This window comes from Onychomys torridus, chromosome 6, assembly GCF_903995425.1.
Source record: "Onychomys torridus chromosome 6, mOncTor1.1, whole genome shotgun sequence".
Classification (NCBI taxonomy): domain Eukaryota; kingdom Metazoa; phylum Chordata; class Mammalia; order Rodentia; family Cricetidae; genus Onychomys; species Onychomys torridus.
Window position 1 is genome coordinate 22,174,443 of NC_050448.1, and position 17,114 is coordinate 22,191,556.

General features: G+C 36.0%; 1 protein-coding gene across 1 annotated transcript in view; it reads right to left on the reverse strand.

The window, feature by feature from the left end:
* Nucleotides 1-17,114, reverse strand: part of Sclt1 (sodium channel and clathrin linker 1) — a 115,914-nt gene that overhangs the window by 86,567 nt on the left and 12,233 nt on the right. Inside the window, exons 3-7 of the mRNA XM_036190259.1 lie at nt 16,451-16,509; nt 15,887-15,959; nt 11,230-11,285; nt 3,777-3,912; nt 837-959 (exon numbers count right to left, since the gene is read on the reverse strand). Coding sequence (XP_036046152.1) covers nt 837-959; nt 3,777-3,912; nt 11,230-11,285; nt 15,887-15,959; nt 16,451-16,509 — 447 coding nt within the window. The remainder of the gene's footprint in view (nt 1-836; nt 960-3,776; nt 3,913-11,229; nt 11,286-15,886; nt 15,960-16,450; nt 16,510-17,114) is intronic.

Consider the following 17,114-nt stretch of genomic DNA (forward strand, 5'->3'; position numbering starts at 1 on the left):
TTAATAGAGGAATAAAGCAAAAATTAGATGTTCAATGTAACACTCTTGCTGTAGACAGAAAGACGTCTTCAATATCTAATAAAACTTCTTCCTATGATAAAACTGAATTATAATTAATTTACAGTCAACATACTGGACATCTATTTTAGTAATAAGTCACATCCAATAGTGTGAAACTGCTATTTGACAGTGTTGTCACTGTCTCTGAGCAAGTTTCTCCATTCACTCTAACTCAATGAACAATTTTTGTTTTGTTTCAAAAAAGGTAGGAAATTAAGCAATTAAAACTCAATTTATAAAAAAATTATAAAAAAATCAATTTATAAAAAAATCTTATATTTCTTCCCCAAACTAATACATCTTTTACTTCTAATCACATTAAGATGACAACATGCACAGAGGCAGTTCTTTGATTACTCATCTGTTTAAAAGATTCTGAGATATATTTATTGTTAAGTAATTAATTAAAAAACGTGAGACTTAGGTGTAGTGGGTGGCCATCCCAGCATTGGCCTGGAAGTTCCAACCCCCATTGAGGCTTCGGTAATGGTCACGCCCACAAGGCGGGGCTGAGGGAGGAAGTGGAAGACCCAGGATTGAGAGGTCTCTCTTGGTTCTGGGACGCAGGAGGTAGTGCAGGAAGAGCTCACATCTTGATCCATAAGGAGACAGTGAACACACCGAAAATCTTGCCAGTCTTCTGAGACCTCAAAGCCCACCCTCAGTGACAGACCTCCTCTAACAACACCACACTTAGGAATTTCTTTCCAAACCATTTTTCATGATTTTTATGACTTCTGACTGATATTTAAGAAAATCATCAAACCTAGGTTTACCTTTTGCTTTCTATTTTCAAATACATGAATCTGGGCTTCAGTCATATGTTCCTGGTAAAGTTTCTGTACACTTTCCAACTCCTGAGAAGCAGTCTGCCAGAGTTCCAGAGCCCAAGTTTTTTCCTATCAAACAAACAAAAATTGATAGTTTATATTAAAGTATCAGCAGGCTACTTAATGATAGTATAAATGGATCACATTCTTTTACAAATGGGTTTTTGTAAAGTTACAAAGTAAAACTAGAATGTACATAAAGATGGTAGTCATGCATTTTTTTAATGATGGGAACACTTTCAGAGAAATGTACTATTAGGGAGTTTAACCATTCTGTGACCATAACCTATATACTTAGCACAAACTACAGTGACTAGTCATCACTAGGTGATGTACTCAAAGGGAGTAACATATATTTGTAGTCCATCAATGACAGAAAGGGTGTTATGTGGCATGTGATTGTACTATAATAATAAAATGATTTAAAATTTTTAATAGTAATTTAGAGAACAAATTTCAAAACTATAATTTTCTTATTTTGAAGTTTTATTTAGAGATATAATAGCTAAAATTAATGTTATCAGCAATACATATTAAAAACTACTCTATTTGTTCTACAAAAAGTGCAAATCAAGCCTTGACATTACTAAAGGAGAAAGTTCTGAGAAAGTCCAGTGTGATTTTCTGATTGTAGAGTGCTAATTGTATAAAATTAGGAAAATATGGAAAACAGAAGCAATAAAGAACTACTTAGAACTTTAGGTATTAGCCCTGATAATAAATACTACTAATATTTACATATAATAATCTTTATAAATGTTGAGTCTGTTCATGTCTATACATTTTTTATAAGTGTGCTTCTGGGATACTTAATTTTAAGTTTTTCTTTTAGCAAAATTATAATCACATAATGTATTATGTGTTACACATGATGTAACACTATTTCACTTGGCATTTTATAATGATTTTTTTTTAATTCGCCGCTTTTTTTTTTTTTTTTTTCCTGAGACAGGGTTTCTCTGTGTAGCTTTGTACCTTTCCTGGAACTCACTTGGTAGCCCAGACTGGCCTCGAACTCACAGAGATCCACCTGCCTCTGCCTCCCAAGTGCTGGGATTAAAGGCATGCCCCACCACCTCCCGGCAACAATTAACTTTTTAATACAGTCTCACCAAAGTATGGTAAGGGGGCTCAAGGTTTTTAATATTTCAGAAGATCTTGAGGTCAAAATTAGGCTCACAACAATAGGAAGACATTTGCTATGTGCTCTAACCTGTCACAGTGGAATTTTCTAAAATATATAATATGTCATTCCTGTGCTGAGGTCTGGTAGAAAGTATGCTTATAACACTATTCAAAAAATAAAACCTGTTAATTAACAGTAGACTAAATACTGATAGATAAAACTCACAAAAAGTACTTTAGGATACTATAATTGGTAAGTGGTCTGGGTAGAGTCTTGAAACCAAAAGGCTAAGAAATGCTAATTTAATCCACTGAGACCATACAAACATCAAACAGCCTAGGGTCCTTGCCATGTTTTGACTAAGAATGGAAAACAAAACACATTTTCTCTTTGTTGTTATTGGAATGATAAATGTCCCCCGGGGGCACCTGTCTTTGGACTCTGGGTCCTCAGTTGGTGGTGCAGTTTAGGGAGGTTATAGAAACTTTAGGAGATGGGCCTTGTTAGAGGAAGCCATCACTGGGGGTGGGTTTTAGGAAGCCATCACTGGGGGTGGGTTTTGAAAGTTTATCTTTGTCCCACCTTCAGCCTGCTGTCTGATTCTGGTGTGTAGTTGAGATGAGCTCTCTCAGCTTCCTGTTCCTGCTGCTAGCCTCCATGGCTTCCCTGCCATTGTGGAGTCTAATTCTCTGGAACTATAAGCCAAATAATCCTTTCTTCTTTAAGTTGTTTTTGGTCATTGCACATGATCAACATGATCTCAACAAGAGAAAAGTAACTCATATGTTCTTTGTCTCTGAAGTCTAAGCTTTAGAATTCCAGGTGAAGGCTAGGGAATTACTTGTATTCCTGAGTAGGTAGGGCTAAAAGACAGGCATTTTTGGTCCATGCTGAGTATACTTTCAGAATATAGGATTTTAAGTTTCTATAAAATGATTACAAAAGTATAACATGCACTCAAAAAATGTACAAATAACCCTCCCCCCCCAGCCCATTGATAGTGTCATAAACAGTTTCAAAGGTTTTTCTTAATCCACAGAGCTACAAAGTAGAACTGAGATTCAAACTCAAACAAGGCCTGAGATACAGGAATGCAAAATTATAAAGTGAAATAAAGTTCCCTTATGTACAAATTCACAAAAAACTGTAACATTGAAAAATAAAATACACAGGACACACAATATCAGAAATTTCAAAAACTATGAAGGAAGGAAAAAAGCCAGAGGAAGTATAATTTTAGAAGGATAATTATGTTATAATCTTAGAAAATTGAAAATGGTATCAGAAGAAAACACAAAAAACATGTAAATTTAAGATAATTAAACCACTTATTACTCTTTTCTTTAGAAATTTCTTTTAACATTAATTATTCTTAAAAGGCAAAAATGTACAAATGTCATATGATTAAATTAAAATATATTTGAAGCTATATTTGTAACAGTGAGGGTATTTATTACAAGTTTCAAGTCACAGAAAAATCAAGTGCTATAAATTTTGTTAGTCTGTTCAATACCAAAATGTCAGCCCAGAAATAATATATACAAGTGACATTATACAGACTGAACAGGTTATATTTAGAGTGTATATGTATATACATATATACATATAACAACAATTAATGAGTATATTGGAGGGTTTGGAGTAGAAAAGGGAAGAGAAAGGAGAAATGATGTAATTATAATATAAAAAAAGTCAAAACAAGATTGATACATATTTCTGAGGACTTTAAACTTAGTAAATACAAATAATATGTCACTTACTTGGTTGGCTAGTTGCAATTGTTCCTGAAGGTTCCTCACAGTCTCATCATCTGCACAGATATCATTTCCTACCCCTGTGCCAAAGGGAAGGGCTTCCAATTGCTTTTCAACAGCATCTTTTAATTTATTGTGCAACCTTTGTGATAAGCAGTTAACATTATACTCATCTTAATAACAATATAATTACCACTGAGGGGGGTCATTAAATCGACATGGGTCACACATAATTCTTCATATAAAATCATTTAAGTAGACTTCAAATGAAAATAGAAGGACTAACTATTAAATATTATGTGAATAAAAATATGAATATTTTCTTTCTCTTTTTTTATTTTTATTTTTTTTCAAGACAGAGTTCCTTTTTTAAATGTTGGCCAGGATGGTAAGAGTGAAACTTAGTGTGGCCACTATTGAAGCTGAAAAAAGAACTATAGTATGATCCACCTAAACCACTCCTAATTTTGGTGGGATCTAAGTCAGCATATAGCAGATACACTTTCATACCATTTGTACTGCGGTAATATTTACAATATCGAAGTTGTGGAACCAACCCATACATGTATCAGCAGATGACACAAAGACTGAATATTACTTGACTTCAAGGAACAAAATGGATGGACTCTGACCCACGATAATATTCCAGGTTAAATTTAGATTTTAAAGAAATATATAAAGCACAAAAATAGGACAGACTATTTGGATAGAGGAAGGAATTGTGCACTCCCATATTTGTGAATATTTGCTTTTAATGTTATTGTGAACATATACCTGATGAGAAGCAGTTAAAGGAGGAACGATTTATTTCTGGTTCATGACATACAGACCATATTAGTGGGGAAGGCATGGAGCAGGTGGGTCCATGGAAGTATAAGTATAAAGCTATCTACTCAACTCTCTGTAGAACAGAGAAAGATAGAAATGGAAATGCCAACACTCATCTGGCTTTCTATCTTTCCCTCTTTATTCAGTCCAGAACTCATGAGGTGTTGCTGTGCACATTCAATGTGTCCCTCTCTGGAGAAGCCTTCATATAAAATGATACTCAGCCGGGCTGTGGTGGCGCATGCCTTTAATCCCAGCACTCGGGAGGCAGAGCCAGGCGGATCGCTGTGAGTTCGAGGCCAGCCTGGGCTACCAATGAGTTCCAGGAAAGGTGCAAAGCTACACAGGGAAACCCTGTCTCAAAAAACCAAAAAATAAAATAAAATGATACTCAATCCAATCAAGTTGGGAAAGATTAACTATGAATGACTATTTTACTGCTTCACTTAACATTAACTCAAATGATACACTGTTCTAGATTTCTGTTGCAGCTCAACAATGTCCTCAGGGAAGCAAAGGTTTTATCACCTTTTCTTTCTTAGTCTTGCTGAGTCTCTGAAATCTGAGCTCATGGTTGAACAGTTGTCTTTAAGTGTGTGTTCCCTGGTAAGTCAACCAAGCTCCATTGCACACACCCAAGAATCTTTGGGCAGCACAAACAGGTCTTGATAGGGGGCAGGGTTGTGAAATTGGGTAAGTAGAGAAAGGGGGTTGGATCTCAAGAGAGCTGGGGGAGGAGATGAATATGATTAAAACACACTGCATAAAGTTCTCAAGAAATCCATTTTTAAAAATTTATTTTTTAAAATCACAAGTAAATCAAAAATTTTTTACAAAGCAACACAACAGACTTTGCTTACATTTACATTTTACTAAGCGTTATATGACTATCAAAGAAAAAAAAACGGCAACTGTGTAGGCAACAAATGATGCCTTTCATACCCTTAATATGTAAACACAAAAAATGAAAACTATGCCGGGCAGTGGTGGCGCACACCTATAATCCCAGCACTACTCGGGAGGCAGAGGCAGGTGGATCTCTGTGAGTTTGAGGCCAGCCTGGTCTACAAAGCGAGTTCCAGGACAGCCTCCAAAGCTACAGAGAAACTCTGAAAAAAACAAAAAAAAAAAAAAATTTTTTTCCCTTATAATTTATAAGTTATTTTTATTTGGCAACCACTAGCTATGATATGTAACTAAAAGTTCATTTTTTATAATTAGCAGAGTTCGCTTTCAAACCTGGTAGCATTTTCAAAAGTGCCTTTAATAAACAGAGTCAATTTTTCCCATTTTCCAATCATAAAACCCAGCTGCTGCTATGGTTTGAATATGGCTTCTGTCAAATCTTATGTTGAATGTGATGCTTTTTGTAACATTAAGATGGTAGAATCTACAGGGAGTGATTATATTTAAGGGATATTTTGAGAATGAACTAGGTCTTGTGATTCGACCGATAGCCATGAAAGTGGATGTTATGAAGTCCCTTCTGCACCTGCCCCCTCTAGTTGGCATTTCTCCACTATGATATGGTAGCATGAGGCGCTGACCAGAAGCTGAATGATGTTAGTGCCATGTTCCTGGAACGCTAGAACTCTGACAGTTAAATAAATATCTTCTCTTTATGAGTTACTCAGCATAAGACATTTTTTATAACAAAAAACTCACATTTAGATCATTACATTACTTTGAACTGAGTAGAAATTTTAAAGACTAGCTTCAAGATATCTGCATATGAAAGGAAGAATGTTATAAACAAATATACAAAACAACCAAATGGTTATAATTTTTATATCATAAAATGTCTTCTCAATACATTAAAAATCAAGCTCAACCTAAGTATATTGGTGATTGAAAAATCATTGTAATATTCTTTACTAGGATATTTAAAGTCTGTTTAACAATAACTATTTTGAGAAAGAATATTAAAGCAAAAAATATTTAAAAAACATAATGAATGAAAAATTTAAACCTAATTTAAAAATGTACTCAATTGTAAAATTTAATAAAATCTGTAGTATAAATATAAGAGGGTTCCAAAATTACAAAGGAGAATAAAAACATTTTTTAAAGAAAGAAAATGATAACATAGAGTTAAGATATAATTCCATAGGAACTTTATACAATTTTAAAGAACATGTGTTGGTTCATTTTTTTGTCAACCTGACAGACACTGAGGTCATCTGGGAAGAGGGAACCTCCACTGAGAAAGCCTCCCTCAGACTGGCCTGTAAGCAAGCCTGTGGGCAGCCCACTGTACACAGTGGCGCCCTAGCAGTGGTCCTGGTTGTTTAAGATGGCAGACAGAGCACATCCTGGGAGCATTCCTCCAGGGTCTCTGCTTCAGTCCCTACTGAAGGTTCCTGAAATACCTGATGCCTATCCTGCCTCCTCTAATGATAGGCTATGAGCTAAAAGTCAATTAACCCTCTCCTCCCCAAGTTGTTTTAGTTTACGGTGTTTATTACAGCAATAGAAAACAAACCAGAACAACATGAATTCATTTAAATATCAGTGCATCAAAATGAAAATAACAACAACACATAAACTACTATACAATATGGAAGAATACGAACAGAAGAAAGTCGAACTTTAAGAGTCTATGCATTGAATGAATTTAGGACTTAAACATGCCTGCTGCCCTCTCAACACGGCCATAATATTTTTGTTTAGTTATAAGTCAACAACAAAAGATATATCAAATTTCTACAGTTTCATATTTCTTAATGTTAAATTTTGGAAACTCATATAAAATTTAAATATTCTTGATGATCATGTTTTAAAATTCTCTTTAAATGCTGAGAGAGGACACACTAGTGGAGAGACAAAATAAAGTAATCATAGTGAGGGACTCTACTACCTTAAAATTTAAAGAAGAAAATAGAAAATTATTTCATTAAATACATCCCAATCTGGGAATGGATATTTGAAATACCTATTATCTAGAATTTGCAATGGGCAATCAGCATTCTTACTTATATTGCAAATATCTGTATCTATACAGTACCTGAGAGACTAAAACTATATATCCAAAATATCCTCAAAAATGGTGCAGAAAAAATTAAAATTGTACCAAAGGAGGCAATTAAAAGAGATGGACATATCTTATTAAGAAAAGTAAATAAATAAAAAATTGAGAAATGAGATGAATAAACATTTCATGAGAAAAGTATATGAAAAATGGCCAAATATATAAGGATTTAGAAAATGTAAATTAAGATCACAAGGAGAAATTACATAACAGTAAAAATAATAGTATTTAAGAAGTTTAATTAGAATTATTCCTGGAAAATATAGATCAATATGAATTAAAAAATACCACTGGTGAGAATGTAAACCAGCTGATAGAGACAAGTTATAAAGTGACATTAAGCTGTATTAGTTCCTTGGTTGAATTTTTGGGGTCACTCATGTATACTATCATGTTATCTGCAAATAGGGAGAGCTTGACTTCTTCCTTTCCAATTTGTATCCTCTTAATCTCTTTATGTTGTCATATAGCTCTGGCTAGAACTTCAAGTACTATATTGAATAAGTATGGGGAGAGGGGACAGCCTTGCCTTGTTCCTGATTTTAGTGGTATTGCTTTGAGTTTCTCTCCATTTAATTTAATGTTGGCTGTTGGCTTGCTGTAAATTGCCTTTATTATGTTTAAATATTTTCCCTGTATTCCTGATCGTTCCAAGACCTTTATCATGAAGGGGTGTTAGATTTTGTCAAATGCCTTTTCTGCTTCTAGTGAGATGATCATCATTCTGAGTGAGGTAACCCAGACTCAGAAAGACAAACATGGTATGTACTCACTCATAGTAGGATACTAGATGTAAAACAAAGATGACTAGACTGCTACTCACAACTCCAGGGAGGCTAACTAAAAAACAGGACCCTAAGAAAGACACAGGGATCGTCCAATGACAGAGAAATGGGTAAGATCTACATGAACCACCTAGACAAGAGTGGGAGTAATGAAGGGCAAGGTTTGAGGGAAAGAAAGCTTAGGGGAGCAGGAGATCCCAGCTGGGTCAAGAACAGAAAGGGAGAACAAGGAATAACAGACCATGATAAATGAAGACCACATGAGACCAGGAATAGGCAGAGTGCTAGAGAGGTCCCCAGAAATCCACAATGATATATCCACTGTAGACTACTGGCAGTGGTCGAGAGAAAGCCTGATCTGACCTAGTCTGGTGATCAGATGGCCAAACACCCTAACGGTTGTGCTGGAACTCCCATCCAATAACTGATGGAAGTGGATGCAGTGATCCTTGGCCAGGCCCCAGGTGGAGCTCCAGGAGTCCAATTGTCGAGAAAGAGGAGGGACTGTAAGAGTGTGAATTGTTGAGACCAAGATTGGAAAATCACAGGGACAAATAGCCAAACTAATGGAAACACATGAACTATGAACCAAAAGCTGTGGAGCCCCCAACTGGATCAGGCCCTCTGGATAAGTGAGACAATTGAATAGCTTGAACTGTTTGGGAGGCACCCAGGCAGTGGGACCAGGACCTGTCCTTAGTGCATGAGCTGGCTGTTTGGAGCCTGGGGCATATGCGGGGACACTTTGCTCAGCCTGGAAGGAGAGGACTGGACCTGCCTGTACTGAATCCACCAGGTTGAGCTGAATCCCCAAGGGAGTCTTGGCCCTGGAGGAGATGGGAATGGGGGGGAGGGGTTGGGGGGAAGGCAGGGGCAGGAGGGGGGAGGACAGGGGAACCCATGGCTGATATGTAAAATTAAAACACAAATATAATGAAAAGAATGATAATTTAAAAAACTGACATTAAATTACAATCCTATAACCCAGCAATTTCATCTCTTGAAATTTTTATACCCATGCATGATAGTGAAAAGAGTTAAGTCTCAAAATACCGAATATGATTTTTATAATTTAAAAATGCAAACCTATACAATACATTACTAAGCAGAATTCAACATAGTGTGTACTTTTAGTAGAGGTAATGAGGACAGTAGTGAGGAGGGAACCATGGGTAGAGGCACCAAAGTTGGCAAGGATTTTAGCTTGTAAGTTTGTTGTTTGTTTATATTTAATCAGTATGTTTCCTGCTACACATATTTTTACACTACCTTATTGTGTTATAATAGTTATAAAGTATTTATGTGCCCTATTTCAAGCTATTACTTTACTTCTTTTCTTTTTTTTTTTTTTTTTTTTTTTTTCCGTTTTCAAGACAGGGTTTCTCCATGTAGTTTTGGTGCCTGTCCTGGATCTCACTCTGTAGACCAGGCTGGCCTCGAACCCACAGAGGTCCACCTGGCTCTGCCTCCCAAGTGCTGGGATTAACAGTGTGCGCCACAAGTGGCCGGCTTATTATTTTATTTCTTACAGTCAGCCCATGAAAAAAATGTTCTCTTATAGTCTATTCAACAAAAACCTCAGTATCAAGCATGAGAATCTTCCTTTTGAGGCCTTGGTCAGGAGTTCAAAGGACACCTCATCACAACAACATAGGCTATTGGTGTTGTCCTTTAGTTGTTTCCCAGAATTTGGAGCTAAGTATCTATTACTGAAAACAATACACATTTTGGACACCTGACATGAAGTAGTTGAGCTAGAACTGAACTGGAGTACTGGGAGGTGATATGTAAGCTACCAAGAGAGGGGAATTAATAGTCCTATCCAGCTGTAGTACCTATAAAACACAACAATGACCAGTGTAACCTATGCCTAAGGGTAAATAGTAGCACTTCTATCTTGTGAGTAACCAAAAGATATCTAATTGGATGTAGAACATGCTCTATAGGAGTAAAGATTCAGCCACAGTACTACAAACCTAGTCAACTATCAAGACCGGTGAGGCCAGGAAACCTAGAGAATCCATTACTGCCACTTTCCTAAAACAGTCTAATCTCTAACTGCATTCTAAATACTCATCATTTCAGCCACAGATAAATGTAGATCTCAGCTCTCATGAAAGTTTCTCTTTGCAGCAGATAGAGATTACTATAGAAAGCTACAATTGGTCAAAATGCAGAAAACTGACTGTGAGGTACCCAGCTATGTTCTACAACACTACCCATACATCTGAGACTAAGGAACACAAAGGAAGATGAAGCAGAAAGATTTAAGAGCCAAAGGACCAGGACACCTGCTAAAAGACTGTGTCTTCTATATAGGTCAGGGAAGCTACACTCATGAAGTCTCAATAACACGGTAACCTAGAGAAAGATCTGAACAATGACACCAGTTGACATGACGATATGAATAGGGAAAAATCTTACAAGGCTTCACCCTTAGAGGAAGAACTATAGGCTAATAATTAAGGACTACTGAGAGAGGCAAAATTAGTAGTTAGCCAATGCCATGTGGTCAACCCTAAAAATACACATGAGAACAACTCTAAATGGACTCAGTAGGGGTGTGTGTGTGTGTGTGTGTGTGTGTGTGTGTGTGTGTGTGTATTAAAAAACATATGAATCTGTTGCAATTTATTGGCAAGAAAGTTACAAGAGAAAGGAGTCAAATAACTTGTTTAAAGTCACAGTTAATGAAGCCAATAGTCAACAGAACTTCAAGCCCAGGAGTCTGCACTCTAAACCACTGTACTTACTCTATGTATCAAAGAACAAAAATAAAAGTTACCTAAAGCAACAAAAGGCCAACTGGCTGAGTTACCTTTCATTTTCAGTGATGACAGTTTCAAGTTGTAGTTTCATCTCACCCATGTGTTTCTACAAGAATGAAACACAGTGTAGTAATACATTCTCCAGACAATTTAGATCTCCATTTAGTACTCAATTTACATGCAAACCAGACAGACTTTTTGATATTCACAGATAAAATTTATTCATGACATTTAACAAGTATTATCACATGTAGATAGTTTAACAATGTACCAAACATAATAAAACATTCGTTTTAGGGTTGGGGATTTATCTCAGTGGTAGAGCACTTGCCTAGCAAGTGCAAGGCCCTGGGATCGATCCTCAGCTTTAAAAAAAAAATCATTTTGAATAGATTATAAATAAATAAAAACATTTTATGCAATAATTGAGAAATATTTAAAATATATATCCAGGGAAACAAAAGAAGATATACTTCAGTATAATAAAAATACCAGTTGAATTGCATATGGCCTTTAATACCAGCACTCAGGAGACAGAGGCAGGTAAACATCTGTGAATTGGAGGCAAGCCTGGTCTACAAAGTGAGTTCCAAGACAACCAGAGCCATTACATAGAGAAACCCTGTCTCCGAAAATAAAACAAACAAACAAACAAAAATGGGTTAATTTAAGATGAAAGAGCTAGCTGGCAAGAAGCTGAAGCCATAGACCATACAGTCTGTAATTACTATAAGCCTCTGATTACTTTATAAGTGGCTGTAGGACTGTGGGTGGAGAGATTTGTCAGGACCCAGGGGGCTGGGTGGGACCAGAGAAACTTCCAGCTACAATATATTTTAATTAATTTATCTATTTAGGGGAAGCCCATATCAGTATGTAGGTTCTCTCCTACTTCAAGAGGTAAAATGGGAATGCCGAAAGAGAAAATTAAGGTCTTCTTTAGCAACTATTCACTCTCTACCTCACCATCCTTAGCAATTATCTGAATTCTGTTCTAAACAAGGTTGCTATGGTAAACAAACATGGTCACTGACATATTTTACAGGCTAGATGACTTTAAAACCCACTAACTAAAATGCAATGAAGATTACACTCCATACTGCAATGAGAATGAAAGTTTCACTGATTTTCTCTGAGATAATATAGAGATTATTAATATTTCAAAGGGAAAAGGATAGGGAATTTAATAAAAGAAAAATGGCAAAATAAGGGGTCAGTTTTCAAAAAGAGCTAGTCATGGAAACACAAAGGTATACTCAGCTCAAAATACATCCATCATTCCTAATTGTACACGCAAGGGTGAAGGAGATGAGCCAAGGCTGGAGCAGACCTGGCAAGAGATGTATGAACAGGCAGCTCTCCAAGTCTGTCTCTCTCCTGCTCAGAGAGGCTCAAAGCAGCATGGCTTAAGAAATCACTAACCACCTTTTAATATGAACTTGGCATCAAAGTTGAATTTTTCCCCAAGTTCCAGCTAGGCCAGAATATCATTTAAATTAAAATGAATTAATGCACTACCAGATAAGTGAATATTGATCACATTTGCAAAAATACTCTAACCTGAAAAGTATCTAATACTGTAAATGATTATATAGAAAAAAATATATATATACATATTGCATAAGTCACATTAAGAACTTTACTATAAAATATTTGAAAACAATTATTTGTAAGGAAAGAAAATCTACATAGTACTTCTTATATCATCAAAATTTTCCTATTATACTTTTTTTGGGGGGTGGCTATACATAGAATTTATACATAGAATTACAGCATGCTTTTCCTACTTCTTGGTCGTGTCTGTAATTCTTTTCTCTTTCAATGTGCTAGATTTTGTCTGTCTGTTTGTTTGTTTATATATTTATTTATTTATTTATTTTGAGAGTCTGTATATATAGTCCTGGCTGTCCTGAAACTCTCTATATGTCACTAAGGCTGGCCTCAAACTCACAGAAATCCACCTGCCTCTGTCTATTGAGTGCTGGGACTAAAGACACTTGCCACTATGCCCAAGTACATCTGTAATTCTTAAAACTAGCTCTACTTATTAATTATATCTATGTGAGCATAAATATGCTATCTTAGAAGTAGATATCAACATCCTTTTTTTTCCTCTCTAAAAATATAGCACTATCATGTTCACTGAAGCCTCTTCAGCTTTCTTGTGTAGCTTCCTCCTATACCAAAGTCAGTAATCACCCATAGGTGGTAAGAACACCAAATGAGAAACTTAAGTCAAGCACTTCAGAAAACAGCTCATTAAAGAGACTCAGGAATCAGAGGTATAAGATATATATCATCATAGCAATTCAGAGAGTGAATTCAGTAGCAACCTTAGATTTGGTAGTTCTAAAACTAAAAGCAAAACACCATTTACACAAAAAGGACTTTTGTTGTTCTTTACTTCCCCAGCTAAAAGAAAAAAGACATTGTTGTTCACTTACTTTATAAGTTTACAAAGGAATAAACTTGGAAGTGAAAAGTCTACTTAAGTCTTTTTGTAAACAAAATATTGCACTCGAGAGGCAGAGCCAGGTGGATCTCTGTGAGTTCGAGGCCAGCCTGGGCTACCGAGTGAGTTCCAGGAAAGGTGCAAAGCTACACAGAGAAACCCTGTCTTGAAAAACAACAACAACAACAACAAAAAAAAAAAAAAAAAGAAAGAAAAGAAAAGAAAGAAAGAAAAAAGAAAAAGAAAATATCTGACTTTACTCTCAAGAGTTGGAAGCAGAGGCTGGAGAGATGGCTCAGAGGTTAAGAGTGCCAACTGCTCTTTCAAAGGTCCTGAGTTCAATTCCCAGCACCCACATGGTGGCTCACAACCATCTGAAATGGGATCTGGCACCTTCTTCTGTGTACATAATAAATAAATAAATAAATAAATAAATAAATAAATAAATAAATAAATCTTTAAAAAAAGAGTTGGAAGAATTATGTTTTCTTAGTAAAGATATATACCAATCTATTAATTAAATGTGAAAAAACAATTTAGCTCTAACTCTCTTGTTCCCATCAGCCCTGGGATTTACCTGATACTCAAATGCCTATACTAAAGTTGAAAATACAATGCAATTTTATTTTGTATGGACTTATATTTTGAAAGCTTATGTTCAGAGGTGGGAACCTGACTTCATCAACAAATTAATCCATAGCTTAATGGACAATTCAGAGACACTGCTTAGTTTGAACACACAGGTCACCAGGGTTATGCCTTCAAAGACATTTTGTCATTGCACCCCTCTTTCTTCTCTCTGCTTCCTAGGCACCATGAAGTGAGCAGCCCCTCATCATGTTCTCCAGCTACCATGATATTCTGTCCCTTCTCAGACCAAAGTAACAGAGCCAGGTATCCTGGATTGAAACCATTTGCCAAAGTCCACCTTCCCTCCTTTAAGCTGATTTTTCTCAGGTATTTTGTAAGAGAGATGGAAAGCCTTCAAAGCTTACTGTGTGCTACACTTTAAAGCACAGCACAGAAAATCTTCCTGTCCATGCAGTAAGAGAAAAGACAATCGGCTTAGCATCTGCCATTCCCACAGCAGCACTCTGAAAAAAATCAGTCTCCAGGGATTATTTTTATACGAAGTCATTATGTTTTCTCACATTTGCATCAAATTAACCCTGCTTTCTTTACCATTAGTGAATTGATTCAGGGTTTGGTATCTAAGCCAAATACAATCATTAGTATATTCAAGCTCTAACAAAGAGCAGCCATTGTCAGCTGGTGGGCTTAGCCTGAGACACAGACGTTCTGATTAAGAAATACTTCTAAATATTTATCTGCCATTTGTATTTGTCGTTTGTGAAATGTCTGTTATTTGATTGGCAGCTTTGTTTTTCGTGTTTAATTTTTACAATTCTTTATACATTCTAGAAGGAAGCAGCAGCAGCAGCAGCAGCAGCAGCACCTTCAGAGAAGACAGCGGGGACCAACAACAGAAGTAGGGCAGAGGGAGGTGGGAGAGGGAGTTCAGGAAAAGTGCAAGTACTCATGGAGGGAGCTGGAGGGTCAATAAAGACGAAGTATGGAGGAAAAGCCCACATGGAAACCTATTACTTTGTAAGCTAATTTTAAAAAGAAAGTCTTTAAAAAATAAAATACTTATACTGTTATCCTGGCATCAAAAAATTTGGGAGGAAAGGTAAAATACATTTATTTCAATTCAAAGAAATGAAATGTGGGTAACTGAAATATCAAGGCTATATTATATTTTGCTTTACATGACCTTATCTCAGAAGTCCTAAGACAGATCTTCCTATAGACAACTTCCCAAGTTTATTTCCATTATTCTTGAGATAAACTTCCACTAGTAATAGAAAAAAAATCTACTAGAACTGAAGCCTATATTGGAAGTGGGTTAGCAATCTTATCTAAAAGACATAACATAAAGGCATCCGACAGAAATAGATCTGAAAGTGGGGAAACCATTCTGCAAATGGTGACAAATACGGGTAGGATAAGGGTAAGGTGTGAAAGGCTATGAGACTGTTCTGAGCACAGACACACAAGCAAATAACAATGCAATTATGACACAGCTCCAGGCTTCTAAGAGACGCCTCTGCCAGAGAGCAAGGACAATGGAATACTGGATTTAAAAGAAAACTGAAGCTAATTTCCAAACATAACATTTACAGATGAATGAGACTTTCATATTTTCTTCTCATAGTAAAACCATTCAAAAGCTTAGCGATTATGACTTTATATACCTGGTAATAGGTCAGCTGTCTGCTTAGCTCTTCCAGATGTTTCTCATACTCAGCAATAAGGGGAGGTAAAGAACTACAGGAAAATACAGAATTAAAAGATGGTGTATTCAGTTCCATTTACTTTAAGTATCTAACAAGTAAAACAAATCCCAAAATAAAAATTTGTGTTTAGTAGGAACCAATAGTTTGCTTTTTTATTAAACCCTTAAAAAAGTAATATTTTGGCCTGAAACCTCCTTGATTGTATGGAAGGGGCAGGAGGAGAGAGGGCTTGAGCACTGAAGGGGATGACAAACAGCTTCTCTGGCTTCCACCCAGGAAAGTCTCACTTTCCACTTGTAAACAAATCAAAGATGCCCCAGATATTACCAAATATCCTGGGAGGCAGGCAAGATCATCCTCCACTATAGTCCGCTTTTACAGACTCCACCAATATTTTTATGAACAATAGCGGGTCATTAATGCTTCATTACAGTGGACCATAAAATAAACATCCCTAAACTAAAGGAACTCTTTCAATGATCAAGCATTTTAAAAAATAATATGTATCTGATAATACTTCACCTTTGGTCATCTATTGAGTTTACTAGTACGTCACCTCTGCCTCCTTTGGACATGCTGTTCTGTAACAGAAAATAGGTTTTTAAAAATGTTTTCTCATATTACTCTAGCTAAAATTGAAACAGGCTTAAAACTAAATGTCATTAAATTTTTTCCAAAAAAGGGAGAAAAGAAAAACACTGGTTTGCATTTGGTAAATTTAACAATACACGATAAAAACTGGCCAACTACAACTATAAAGAATTTTCTCTTTGATGAAATATCTACCAGCCATCAACAGTCATCATTATTTGTGGTGAACAAGGGACGCTTAGTTCAGTAACAATGCAAGGCTGCTTACTATCACTGTTAAAAGTTCTGGTCAACACGGTTGTAAGGAAGATTTAAAGGCAGAACAACATGCGACACTATTGTTATGTACAGATAGTTTAGTCATTTACCTAGAAAACACCACATAATACAATAAATGTTAGGACAAATTAGAGAATACACTAAGTTCTAGAAAGAAAAAGTTCCTTTGTTCTCACCCTCCTTTGCTTTCTTTACTGTGATTGATGGGTTCTAAAAATAGCATGTTTTGATTCTCTTCTCTATCACTTGTGTATCTAAGTGCTTTGGCTTTGTATTGAGCATGAAGCATACATAAACATCTCAAACTTGTAATAGA